The sequence below is a fragment of the Fistularia commersonii genome, chromosome 7 (assembly GCF_037954325.1).
Source record: "Fistularia commersonii isolate RoL2024-O1a breed Wild chromosome 7, RoL_Fcom_v1.0, whole genome shotgun sequence".
In the NCBI taxonomy this organism is placed as follows: domain Eukaryota; kingdom Metazoa; phylum Chordata; class Actinopteri; order Syngnathiformes; family Fistulariidae; genus Fistularia; species Fistularia commersonii.
The window spans coordinates 2,941,485-2,955,000 of NC_141290.1; the positions used below are offsets into that span (position 1 = coordinate 2,941,485).

General features: G+C 41.2%; 2 protein-coding genes across 5 annotated transcripts in view; both read right to left on the reverse strand.

Moving 5' to 3' along the window:
• alkbh3 (alkB homolog 3, alpha-ketoglutarate dependent dioxygenase) overlaps positions 1-13,516 on the reverse strand; it is a 35,204-nt gene that overhangs the window by 6,585 nt on the left and 15,103 nt on the right. The window contains exon 11 of one of the 4 annotated variants that reach the window (XM_086149177.1): positions 1,690-1,793. The exons of 2 other annotated variants lie outside the window; for them this stretch is intronic. The gene's annotated coding sequence lies outside the window, so the exon portion shown is untranslated. Of the gene's footprint in view, positions 1-1,689; positions 1,878-13,516 lie in introns of those variants that run through there. One more of the 4 variants, XM_086149178.1, reaches the window with a different exon arrangement.
• c7h11orf96 (chromosome 7 C11orf96 homolog) lies at positions 449-1,751 on the reverse strand. Its single transcript, XM_086149180.1, has one exon. It carries the CDS (start codon positions 1,519-1,521, stop codon positions 1,141-1,143), a length of 381 nt encoding a protein of 126 aa, XP_086005306.1. The 5' UTR covers positions 1,522-1,751; the 3' UTR covers positions 449-1,140.

Below are 13,516 nucleotides of genomic sequence, written 5' to 3' on the forward strand. Positions count from 1 at the left end.
ATGTGATTCCGGATAAGATCTGGCGTGGGTACGATGGCAGGAGTTTGCCATGCTAGGTATCTTTGTTTAGCAAAAGAGATCTCGCATTTTATTTATTTCATAAAGAATTTTAGTTTAATTTTAAAATATTCTTTCATGTTTTTTTTCTTATTCAGCTGGAATATGGCTATTTCATCACGGGAAAAAAAATCAAATCCGCGAAGTAGCGAGGGTCGGCTGTATTACCAACATCAACACGACCAGAGGGGAGAGAGAGTTGCATTGAAGAAAACTCCAGGAATGTTTGTTGAGAAGGTCGTTCACCTTTGACCCCCGTCACCCCGAACCCCCCTCGAAGTGACCCGGTCGTGTTTTTGTAGCGTTTTCGTTGCACCGAAGAGAACGTTGTTGAACGTGTGGCCTGGAAATGCCCATGTCCACTCCTGAAATGAGCAACCAAACACTTGGAAATATTTGAAAATATTTATTAAAGTACGTATGACAAACATCAGAATACATTCATATAAAGTACATGTGATATAAAGTACACATGTACTTACATTTTTTTAATTTTAAATTTTAATTTAATTAAAAATTAGAAAAAAAAAAAATTAAAAATGAAAATTAAAAAAATTAAAGTACATGTGGTATAAAGTACAAAGGTTACAATTTTTTTTTTTTTCCTCCGAAAGTCGAGGTGACTTTCCAGTCGCGCTAAAAACATCATGTCTACGACTCCGGTTCTGAACATAAAAAGAAAAAAAATAAAATAAATAGAAAGGCTTCTTTTGACGTTAAGGTCTGATATTTACAGTTTGGTAAGTCGCGACTACTTTGTCCTCCTTTCCGACGACAGGTAGAAAAGTAAAACAAAGGGGAAAAAAAAACTCTTCAAGTTTTTCCTCATGGATAGAGGTCTAGAGTAAAAAAAGGAATAGATGCGAACAGCGAGAGCGGAGTGTGTGTGTGTGTGTGTGTGTGTTTTCCAACAGCGCTTCGCCTTCGCACTCGTCGGCGCCACCAACCCGCGCAGCTATAAATACACCGTTGTTAGTAGATATTAAATGCAGATATTTTCCCTCGTGAGAGTGGCCGCGTCTTTCACACACACACACACACACTCACACACACACATTGGGGTTCAGTTCGGTTTCCCGGGCGTCACTGCGTGGAGTCGGAGTCGCTGGAGTCCAGGCCGGTCCGGGTGGGCGAGGGCGCGCAGCCGCGGTGCACGGCGGGCGGGCAGTGGAGCGTCTGCGTGCTCCGCCGCAGGTTCTCCAAGGACTGCAGGAAGGATCTCCGCGCACGTTCCTCCTCCAGCGGCGAGGAACCTTCCTCCTCCACCTCGGCGATCTCGGCGAAGGTGACCGGCTGCGTCTTGAAGCGGGCCTCCCGAGGCCGGCGGGAGCGGCTGCGACCCCGAGCCGGGCCTTTGGGGACGGGCAGCTGCTGGGGGAACTCCTCCATGGCGGACGCCATCAGGTGGGCCGGGAGGACGTGGAACCCCGAGGTCTCCATCGCCATCTGACGCACGGCGGCCATTTATCGGAAAGTCGAAGCCGGGGGTCCGGACGGGCGGGATCCTTCACGGTCCGAAGATGATGGAGATCCTGGAAGCGCTCGCTGTTTTCCTCCGGTTTAACACGCGAGGCTCGATCTGCCGAGGCTTCTGGCTCTGACGGCGCCGGCGCCGGCTTTTTATAAGCGCTCGCCGCCCACTCGCTCGCTCTCTCTCTCCTTCTCTGGTTCCTCCCACTCCGCCGCCTTCCGTCTCACCCGTAGTTTCAGCTCAACCCCCCGCCGCCTCCCTTAGACTGAAAAACAAAGTTGGAGTATCCGTGCACGCTGGGCGGGGGAAGGTTGAGGGATTTGCATTTAAAGGAAAGGGGGGGGTTGAACTGGAAGGACAGAAATGGGGAGGAGAATAAAACTAACTTCAATGTTTTTGCACTTTTTCAACCCCAAAAATGCAGCTTTCTAAAGACCGGATAGTAATTATGATTCAAATGTTTGATTTAATGTAATTTTTATTTAATCTTTTTTCTTGGTATTTTACTCATTATTATTTTGTTAATCAGTAAATCCTTATCTTTTTTGAATAGTAAAATAATACATATTACTAAATGCATAACTGATAGACAATTCAGAAAAATATATGCTATTTCTTTTCTTATTTAATTATATTTTATTGATTCAATTCAATTCCATTCAATTATATTTACTTTGTTTATTTATCAGTTAATCCCTATCCATTTTTAATAGTTTCATCATATGACTTAAACAATACTTTATCATTAAAACTAATTTACCTGACAGGAAGAGAATGAAACCAACTTCAATGTTTTTGCAGTTTTTTGACCCCAAAATGCAGCTTTCTAAAGACCGGATAATAAGTATGATTCAAATATTTGATTTAATTTTTATTAATCTTGTTTCTTGGTATTTTACTCATTATTATTTTGTTAATCAGTAAATCCTTATCTTTTTTAAATAGTAAAATGATACATATTACTAAATGCATAACTGTTAGACCATTCAGATAAATATATGCTATTTGTTTTCTTATATCATTTTATTTTATTGATTAAATTCAATTATATTTATTTAGTTTATTTATCAGTTAATCCCTATCCATTTTAAATAGCTTCATCATATGACTTAAACAATACTTTATCATATAAAACACATTTATCTGACAGGAAGAGAATGAAACCAGCTTCAATGTTTTTGCACTTTTTCAACCCCAAAATGCAGCTTTCTAAAGACCGGATAATAATTATGATTGAAAAATATTTGATTTAATTTTTATTTAATCTTGTTTCTTGATATTTTACTCATTAAATTTAAAAAACATTTAATGTTATTTTGTTAATCAGTAAATCATTATCTTTTTTAATAGTAAAATAATACATATTAGTAAATGCATTACTGTTATCCATTTTAAATACCTTCATAATATTTACCACATTTACTTTATTCTTTATCATATACTTCTTATATTTATATGAAACCAACTTTATTGTTATTGCACTTTTTCAACCCCAAAATCCAGGGCTGTCTTAAGACTGGACAACAAGCACTATTCAAATTTAATTTATTTTGATGTTGCTGCCATTTCTAATTTAATGAAATATTGTTTATTGTTGTTCAATTTATTAATTTATTAATTTTGTTGTGATTATTATATAATAAATCTCTTTTCATTTTAAATAGCTTAATAATATGTATCACGTCTACTTAATACTTTATCATATAACTCATATATTTTAGAGGAGGAGGATGAAACCAAGACAAGACATAAAAATAAATTTTATTCATTTCATTTAATGTTTTTTTTATCTTTTTTTAGGTATTTTCCAGTAGATACGATCCCTTTTAAATGGTTTCATAATTTGCATTACACTTATTTTACTGTATAATTCATAATTTATTACATATCTAATAAATAGTGAATTAAAAAAATTCTAGATGTGCATTTATTTGTCTTTTGTGCGCTGAAAATGACAATGGAATAAAATAAACCAGAGCAACGGTAGATTCTGGTGGAAAGAGGATGTGGACGCGGCCAATCTTCTGACGATCTAATTACGAATGGTGATCGGGAGAAAAGGCAAGGCAGACACACACACACACACACACACACACACACAGGAAACTGAAACAAACACACACAAACGGCAGTGACTCACACACATTACCGACATCATCCGAGTAAACACATCTGAACTGTAACCCGAAAGGCTAAATATATCAGCGTGACTGCTGTGTGTGTGTGTGTGTGTGTGTGTGTGTAGCTGTAGTTACTGCATTTCCCAACACCGGCTCCTCTCATATAACCATGTTTTGGACTTTCCGAGCGAAAGTTCGTCGTTTCGTGTCTGACCGGTTCTTCGGTTGCCACGGCTACGAATCAAAGAGGCTATATCCAGGTCAGTACGAGATGCTGCATCACTTTGCAGCAAAGAAAAAGAATGCTATTTTAAATCTGATGGAGGTCGAGATGACACGGCGCGTCCTGGAGGTGTGACTTCACGTTGGGTCGTCGTGCAAAACACATCAGACCTCCTTTCTAAAAATATCGCGTCGAATCAGCAGCGTTTTTTTTTTTTTTTTTTTTTTTTTTAATCCCCCCCCCTCCCTCCCTCAACCTCACGGGGTTCCCGGGATTCCTCCGGAGTTGCGTTGCGTCCGCGCGAAAACGGTTCCCGTTTCAACGGGGTCGATTCCTGGCGCGACGCATCGGGAGACCCTGACACGCGTCGCTTGCCGCCGACACACACACACACACACACGGGCCTGGGTTGTGGATCCCCATCCAAGGTCAGATGAGCTCTGGTGGGGGTTCCTTGTTTTCCTTCGAAGCCCCGCCGAGGTCAAACAGGCTGAACATTGAAAATAAAAAAACCAAAGCAAGAAGGTCCCGGGTTGGAGCTCCATGTTGGAGCTTCCCCGTGTCTGCGTGGGGTTCCTTAAGGTTCTCCGGGTTCCTCACACAGTCCAAACACATGCATTGGAGACCCTGAATTATCCACACATGTAAATGAATGAATGAATGGTTGCATGTCCATGAGGCGGGAATGAACGAATGAATGGCTGTGTGTCTTTTTCTAACGTGAAAAAAAGAGGATGTGAGTGTATGAATGAATGAATGAATGGCTGCACGTCAATCTGACGTGCAAAAGAGGGTGAATGGTTCTAACTTTCCCATGTGAATAAGTGAAAGGTTGTATGTCAATAAATGAGGTGAATGAATGAGTGAATGGTTGTGCCTCGATGTGACACCTGAATGACAGTGAATGGTATAATTTTGCTATATGACATGTGAATAAGAATAACTTTATTTATCCCGAAGGAAATTGTTGTGCCAGAGTTTCAAGTAAAACATAATAATTACAAATAACAATGAATAATAATGTCCGAATGGTTGTGTGTCCATATGGAGGCGTGAATGAGAGGGCGAACGGTTGTAACTCTCCTGGTGACACGATAGATATCAAATTTTGATATGACTTGTGAATGAATGAATGGATGAACGGTTATACGCAGTGTGAATGAATGAGTGAAAAGTTGGGTGTCAATGTGACGATCAGAGTGAATAGTACAATTTCTTGATGACGTGTGAATCAGTGAATGTTGCTCGTCTGTGTACAACATGTGAATGAATCAATGGTTGTATGTCTTGATATGACTCGTGAGTGAATGAATGAATGAATGAGTGAATTAATGATTGCATGTCAATATTTCGATCCGCTAGCGAGCGGTCCAGGGTGAACCCCACATCGCGACCCCTGCGACCCCTGAGTGCAGGATTATGAATGAATGAATATGCAGGAGTTATGAGCAGGAATCCTCTCCTTGACCAAACACATCACCCTTACGCAAAAGACCCTATGGGAATGGAGGGGGGGTCTAATTCCTGGTCACACGAGCGGTCGGCCGCAGCATAATGTAATGGAGCTTCTCAAAATACCCCGAATAAGACCGTGACGATCATCTGAGCCTGTCTTGCTGACAGGACGTGCGTATAAATACGACGTCCGCGGGGTTACGAAACAAGGGCATCAGCTGGTGAGGGAACCACAGGCGGGAGGGTACGTCTGCGCGGCAGGTGGGGCTGCAGGGGATCTGTTTTGAGGATTAGCTTAGTTCCTGGTGGTGTCATTAGCGCAGATTATAGCCTTGAGCTGCGGCAGGAACATCACCAGAAAACAATGGATGCTACGCTAACAACTCGACAGAGCTAACGACATCACAACCTCACTACCTCACCCACTCATTCTCGTGTCATGCCTTAACTCTGTTGTCTTTTTATATCCTTGTTGGTCTCAGCACATTCGCATCCTGCCTATTTTTGTTGATTTATTTTAGTATTGTCACTGTTTACGATTAGTTTTGGTAGTTGATTTTTCTTTTTCCATTCTGTTGTCCATTCTTATCCTTGATGTTGTTGCTGTTGTCGTTCTTTCTGCTGACTATTTATTTGTGGATGTCTTTTGATTTTTCTAATTGTCTCCTAATCGTCTGTTTATTTATATTCATATTGATTGACACTTATGACTGTTTTACTGCTGTGACAAAAGTATTTCCCCATGGGGATCAATCCAGTTTAACTTATCCTAAGTTTATGCTTTCAAAACTTAAAAATAATTTGTTGGGTGGCCAGCAAGGCTGTCTCCAGTTGGAATCCGACAGGGGATTTTCTTAACTGTACACAAACAATCATGCTAACGCGTAAATGTATCCGGACGCTGACGCTATTTAGCCATTTGTTACCATTAGGTCCATGAATGTCAAGGTTATTATCAATATTAACATTAATTTGTTCATTCGCGCTCTATCGCTTGTCCTGTTCAGGGTTGTGGGGGGGCTTGTAGCCTATCGAAGCTGCGATTGGCCGAGAGGCGGGGTTCCCCCTGGATCCGTCCCAGGGCCACATGTAGAGACATACAAGATGTCACCCTCTCATTCATACATCTGGGGAATTCGAGGTTTCGAATTGGCGTGTTTGTGGACGGCGGGAGGAAGCTGGGGGACCCGGAGGAACCCATGCAAACAAGTGGAGAATATTCAAACTCCACATGGAAAAGTAGGAATTGACCCAGGGACCTTCTTGTTGTGAGGTACAGAAGTGCTAACCACTGCACCGGCCTTTATTTACATTTGAATTGTTGTTAAATATTCTTTGATTTGCTCGCTATCCCTGAAAATAAGAGAAATCCCTGAAACCCAGGAGCCGAGAGAACAACTGAAATGAAATAATTTGGATAAAAACGTCACCGTGTTACTCGATAGAGCTAAGGACAGGGAGGAAAGTGGCGAGAAGAGCCTGCTATCCAGGTGGCGAACATGCCACGGGCCACATTCCCGGAGCGTCCGATCACCCTGTACCCACGGCGTATGTGGGGGCTGGTTGGCGTTGCCATAGTGACCCAAATGTCAGGTGGGCGGTGGGATGAAGTCGGGGAAATCACGCAACGGCGAAGGTACTATTCCTCCCCTACCTTCATTTGAAGACGCACACTTGTTACTCGCTCGTCTGATAGGTAAACTAACCTCCATATTTGTGTTGGGAAGCTCCTGCGTTAGCTTTGTACGAACCACAACAATGGATACATCAGATTAGTGTGGACTAGCTCTTGGTGACGTTTCAGGGAGCAGCACTTGTAGCCTCGTGGTGGATCTGAAAAACCCAACCTGCATGCTAATGCAAGACGTCTCCACCAGGAGTACCACATAGTCAACAAATTTAGCAAAAAATGCTACATATCCCACTGACTGATCGATCCAGCTAGCTTGAGGTTATCACGGGAGACCCGGAGGAGGTGTGGTATGAGGACGGGTTTATCGGTCGCCATGGCTTCGGACATTTCCAGAGCCATTTTTGTGAGAACGAGTCAAGTCAGATTTGAATTTCCTCAACGGCCAATCACAAGCCAGTTGCAGCGCAGGCCTGGACCAATCCTCTTTGAGTGACAGAAACCTGAGATACCGCAGAAGAAGAAGAAGCTAAATGTAGGGGGCCTTCTGCCTCGACCGGTTGGGAGGGCGAGAGGGACGGCAAGACAGGAAGCTGGATGGTGATGGAGAGGTGCATTATGGGATGTCCCCTGCTCAGAGTAGGCCTATGGCAAGAAGACCAGTCAGTACAACACCATGGGGACGGGGGTTGGGGGGGGGGTTATTTATAGAGCATAGACTGGGGAGCATTCCCTTCCAGGAACACCAGAGGTCTGTTGCTACACAGCCGCAATCACGTAGGGAAAAATAACCCTCCGATCCCCCTCGGATACATTTTTTTTGTTTTTCCTTGACGGGGAAAAAGCACGACAAGAACACGCTTGATTGACCTATTTTTTTAAAACGGACATTTTTCTGAAATGGAAAGAAAAACAGGCGGTGTTTTCAGAGTTTAAGGCTAAAGACGAAAAGCAGGGAGACCCGGGGTCAGATGATTTAAGAATTAGGTATGTGGGAAAATGCAAAAATCTGAATATAACTATCACGGGTATGAGATGCAGCAAAATTCATTTTGTTTGTTTTTTTTATTGCCAAATTTCCAGGTCAGTCTCTATCTCAAAAAACATTAGCCACTTTCAGATAGAAAAGTTTTAAGAAGTGTCCAGCTCGAATATGGTTCCAGGAAGTAGCCTCCTCCAGGGGTACCTGTTAGCTTAGCTTTCTTACCTTCTTAGCATAATAATCATGGACTATCCGGTATGTTGATGGGTTTTTGTCTCTTCCCTGTGCTGCTTCGCTATGTGAAGAACTGCGCTGTTAGCTAGCTAGCTAACTCTGCGCTTATTTTGGCCAAAATGTTTACCTTCCCGCAGCTAGCCTGGAAACCCCTCTGTGGCCGAGCAGGCCAGAAGAGCTCAGGCCTCTTCGGCTGTCAATTTCTCGCTGCTTCTGTCAAGTTTGTTGCGAGAAAACAGCTTAGCGACTGAGATAGTTTTATAAAAAATGCCCTTCAGGCCGCAAGAAGTATCTGCCGTGGCTAATGAGTTCCAACAGTAATTTACATCACAAGTACCTATGGAGCCGTCAAGAGGCCCTGCCTTGGAGAAGGAGCTAAGATGGTTCTACGAACTGACCAATGCACCAAGGAACACACTAGTTCTTGGAAAGAAAAGCAAAAAGTGCAAAAAGGAAAGTCCTGGAAATTTTTCTGTATCTGAACTGAGTTGGTGGAATTGTCAAATTTAAAATGTCCATATATTAAGGCGCTACCATTATAAATATTTGATTGAAGTGTATTTCATTTGTGTTAATTCCTTTTTTTTAAAACTTTTAGTTCTAAGTTGGAAGATTATTGTGATCTTGAATTATCAAATAAAATTATATTTATTATTTTTCGACGCTCAAAATAACGTCACACTCGCGGAAGCTGGTATACCCGCCAGCCGGTAAAGTCCCGATTTGCAGATGCTGTGCGCAGAACTTCAGGAGCAGAGGTCCCATAAACCAGGTAAAATGAATATCTATGAAGATATTTTGCAAATATTTATTATTTATTGTTTACTGACACAGTGATTTTTTCCCGATTTATTTTTAGAATTCAGGTCAAGGCTCTGCTACACGCTCTGAAAGAGTTCATTACGTAAATAAAATTTAATTTTCTCTGTAATACTTTGTGAATTTCAGAAGCAACACACTACACACTTGTTTATACAAAGTGTAAAGGTAAAAAAACCCAATATATACAGTGGTACCTTTATTTTCAACGTCAAAAAGTAATTGCGGCTCCCGGTGTTTTCTTTTCCGAGGAAACCGGGTCCAAATGGCTCTTTGGGTGTTAAGGGTTGCCGACCCCTGATATAGACAATAAACTAGACTGGATTAAACGCAGATGATGTGCACAAGAAAGGTCAGAGCCACCGGTTCTTTTCTTTCTCAGGAGATTCAGCTCTTTCAAGGTCTGCAGAGCCACGCTACAGATGTTGGAAGATGCTAAAGAGGCTGCGCGGTATCAGGGACAACGCCTCTCACCTCTTGCTAGCTTTACTGAAGTCTTACCAGACCTTTAGCGGTAGACTGACACCACCAAAAAACGCCACAGAAGGGTCTTTCTTACCTGTGGCCATCAAACTTCGACTATAATTCCTCCCCTTTCATGTTTCAAGTGAACGGATTAATAAAGTACTCTATTCAAATGCCCAAAAAGGCGTCTCATGACATGACATTTGAGTTGGCAAGAGCGGGAAAGGTTGCAGTCGACTTCGCGTGTTCACAAGCAGTCACAAAGGCATTAATCCGGGCCGGGCAGAACCAGAACCAACCAGAGGGAGCGGGTTGGGGGGGGGGAAGAAGAAGGCTGGAAGATGAAGAGGCCGAGGGGAATGGAAGGGGCCGACCCGAAGCCCGAAGCCGAGGGGGGGCGGAGGGAATGGGTCGACTCGTTCTCAGAGAAGATTTCCCAGCAAATCACAGCGTGACCTTGCGCTCCACCCGGAGAAACGCTCCGACCGACAGAAACGCCGCTGTTTACACTGACAACGCAGCGGGAGCGCGACATTTCACGGAGGCAGTGGTGTGTTGTTGTTCAAAAAACATGAAAACATGCACACAGAGCTGTGTAAACCATGCAATGACGGATGTCATATTTATAAAATATTAACTGTTATCTAACCCCCAAAACAGCATGCTTAAAAAAAAAAAAAAAATCACTACAAAATAAAAATAAAATTAAAAAAAAAATGTCTTAATTATCTTGCATTTTGTTGTTTTTAAAGTCCCAGAAAGTAATTTAAAACAATGCTGTACATACATATATAATATATATATATATATATGTATATATACACACAAAAATCAATATACATATATTGATTTACATATATAAATATATATGTGGAGGAAAAAAAAAAATCTCAATATAGATATAGATATAAATATATCTATTTTTTTTCCCACATACACATGGATATAAAAATCCAATCAACCGAAATCCAACAAGGTACCATAATGTACTATGGTGACATGCTCACTTTGCTAATAAAATAAAAACAAAAACAAATCATTTTGTTTTGTTTTAAGAGTCCCAGAAAACAACGTGGTCTATAAATAAAAAATAAACAAATAAATAGGTAGATAAATAAATAAATAAAACACAAATAAAAAATAAATTAAAAAATACAAATACAAATACAAATACAAAAATAAAAAAAAAATCTGAAATGTTCTTGGGTTTTTACAGTCAACTGTAATCCAACCAGGGACCTTGATGTACTATGATGACATGCTCAATATGCCAGTTTTATTATTGAATTTAATTTATTTGCACAATTTAATTGAGATTCAGTTCTGTAAACAGTTAACCTTTCTGTCAATGAATATGCCCATGGAGACCTGTTAGCTTTGAAAGCTAAATCGCAGCTAGTAACGACACTTAGCTGTATACCGCTAGCCTCGATGCAGCTTCCGAAAACAGCTCCTTCTTTTTTATAACCTCTCACGAAAATATCAGCGGTTTAGCATCACAGCTAACCTGCGAGCTAACCGAGGGATAAGGAGCTAAAACCGGATATAATTATTTTGGAGAGGAAAAAAAAAGGTTACCACACTATCCCTATCCTTTTGTGTGGATAAAGTATGTAGAGACGACTATTATATATCTGCTAGCCGTGACTTTAGCATTAAACTCCTCGGTTACCGATGTTATCGACCTGCGTCATACCAACGTTGGTTAGCGGTGCCGACGTTCGCCTGCTCGACCTCATATTGGATCGTGGTACATTCACTTTTTCCCCATTTGTGTTGTTTGTTTTGGAAACTTTTTCATTATGGCTCACAAGTGTAAGTCTTTTTTTCTAATTTATTTTTCAACCATACAGTGTTTTTACGTCCTAGATAGCATCGGTGAGAGACGCAGGTACTTATGTAGCGTATGCAGGTTCCGACTCACGGCGATAATTGCATTTCGTCGCGTCGCGGGAACGAAATTCCAACGGATAATCAGAAAACAAGAAATTCTGAAGCCTCTGATTTGGGGGTTGTTTCGAGGAAAATATAATTTCCCAAACACTGGCAGCACTTTCCTGCCTAATTGACATTATGTAACTCCGCCACGTCCACTAAACGTGGAGGAATTCAACCCCCGGCCTCCTCCGGATTAACGTCCTCCACTGTGGGGATCAGGGTGTCACCATGCCGCGGAAAGCCGGGTAATCGAATCTGACCCGGCTGCTAGAAAACCGAGCGGCCCCGGACAGAAGCCCCGCCGCTGGGCCGGGGCCTAATTGGACAGAAGCTCCCGGCGGGCGCCGCACATCTGATGCAGCGCCGGTAAATCCGCAGGGTTTTCCAGCTCCTGCGCAACAGGTGCTGTTGCGGCGAGGAAGGAACAAGGGGTTGGGAGGTTTTTTTACACGCCGATTTCCAGGAACTTGGATACAAACGGAGCATTGTTGGGAAAGAGATCCTGACTCGGGAAGACAATTTCCGTTGGCTTGTTTGGCTTCGCGGCCTGTTTGTTTCTGTGCTTGTAAAATTGATGGAACGGACGATGTCCGCGATGAAAGGGTGAAATAATCAGATAAAAACATGGATAAGATTATTCAACATTACATGGAGCTATACAATTATTTCTTCTTTTTTTTTTTGTTTACTTTTTGGACAAAAGTAAACAATACAAATACTCTACTAGGACTGGACAAACACTACATTGGTTATTTTGGCAGTTTTAGTTTATATGTTAGTGATTTCTTTTTTATTTTCTTCTCATTAATTGCAAATTTTCAGGTGATATTTTTGGGGTTATTTTTTTTTTTAAGAAGAGCAAATTTTCATCCATTGACATATTCACTCTGGAGTGGCACAAAAACAAAAAACAACACATTCACTCACTCACTCATTTGGGGCAATTTTCCCTTTTCTTTCTTTCTTTTTTTTTTTTTTACGATTAACGATTTAGATATTTAATTATAAATACATATAAATGTAATTACACACACATATATATATATATATGTAAATAAATTTACATATGTACCCTATGCTATGTAATTAATTTAGAGAAATGACAACATTATATTTACTCATTCATTCCCTCATTTTATTGATTATAGTTATAATTATATACACGTCATATAGAAATACATTCTCCAACAACAATTCAGTCATTCAAATCTTTGCACTTAAGACCTTAAAACACTTTATAGCCTTGACTTTGACACTTTATAGTTTTATTTGTATTTCTTATTCCCCCCCCTTTTTTTTTAACTGTTTATACAATTTCCTACTGTTATTTATTATTGTTATGTTTTACTTAAAACTGGCACAACAATTTCCTTCGGGATAAATAAAGTTGTTCTTATTCTTATTCATTCACGCATCATATAGACGTACAACTATTCACGTGTTATATTAAGACATACAACCGTTCACTCATCCATTCACATGTCATATAGATAAATATATAGTAAAATATATAGTAATATACAAAGACAAATTCACCCATTCATTTACCCATTATAAATTATATACATGTCATATCACTCATTCACATGCCGTGTAGGCTGTCTTAAACCCGCCGATTGTTTTTGTTGACATGAGAAACCCATGCAAACACCAGGGACTTTCCTGCAGTGAGGCGAAAGCGCGAAACCCCGGCGCCCCTGGAAAGGAACATTTGAATCCAGTGAAAGTGGTCTAAATGTTATTAAGTTCCCCTTTCAGACCGTCATTATGGTCATCATTTCCAGCCTCCAGAACAGCGAGTATCCAGAATATTACGCCACAAAATGAAAACCTGTTGAATTTCTCAGACAATAAAACACGGATCTTGAAAAATAAGGAACTGTCCTGGAACCTAATGAAGCAATCTCGTGTTCCCAGATTGCAGCGGGTGAGACGTTCTCTACCCGGCACAGCGCGTCCCCTTCCCAGCACCCCGGAGACCAAACATGGAGGGAGCCGGCCGAAAACACACAACCCTTCCCCGGTCCGCCAGCGCTCGGCCGTCACCTGAGTGTGGCAAAAACAACCCCAAAAAAATTGGGCAAAAAGTCACGATCGAAAGGGTGGAAGTAGAAGTCAAAGG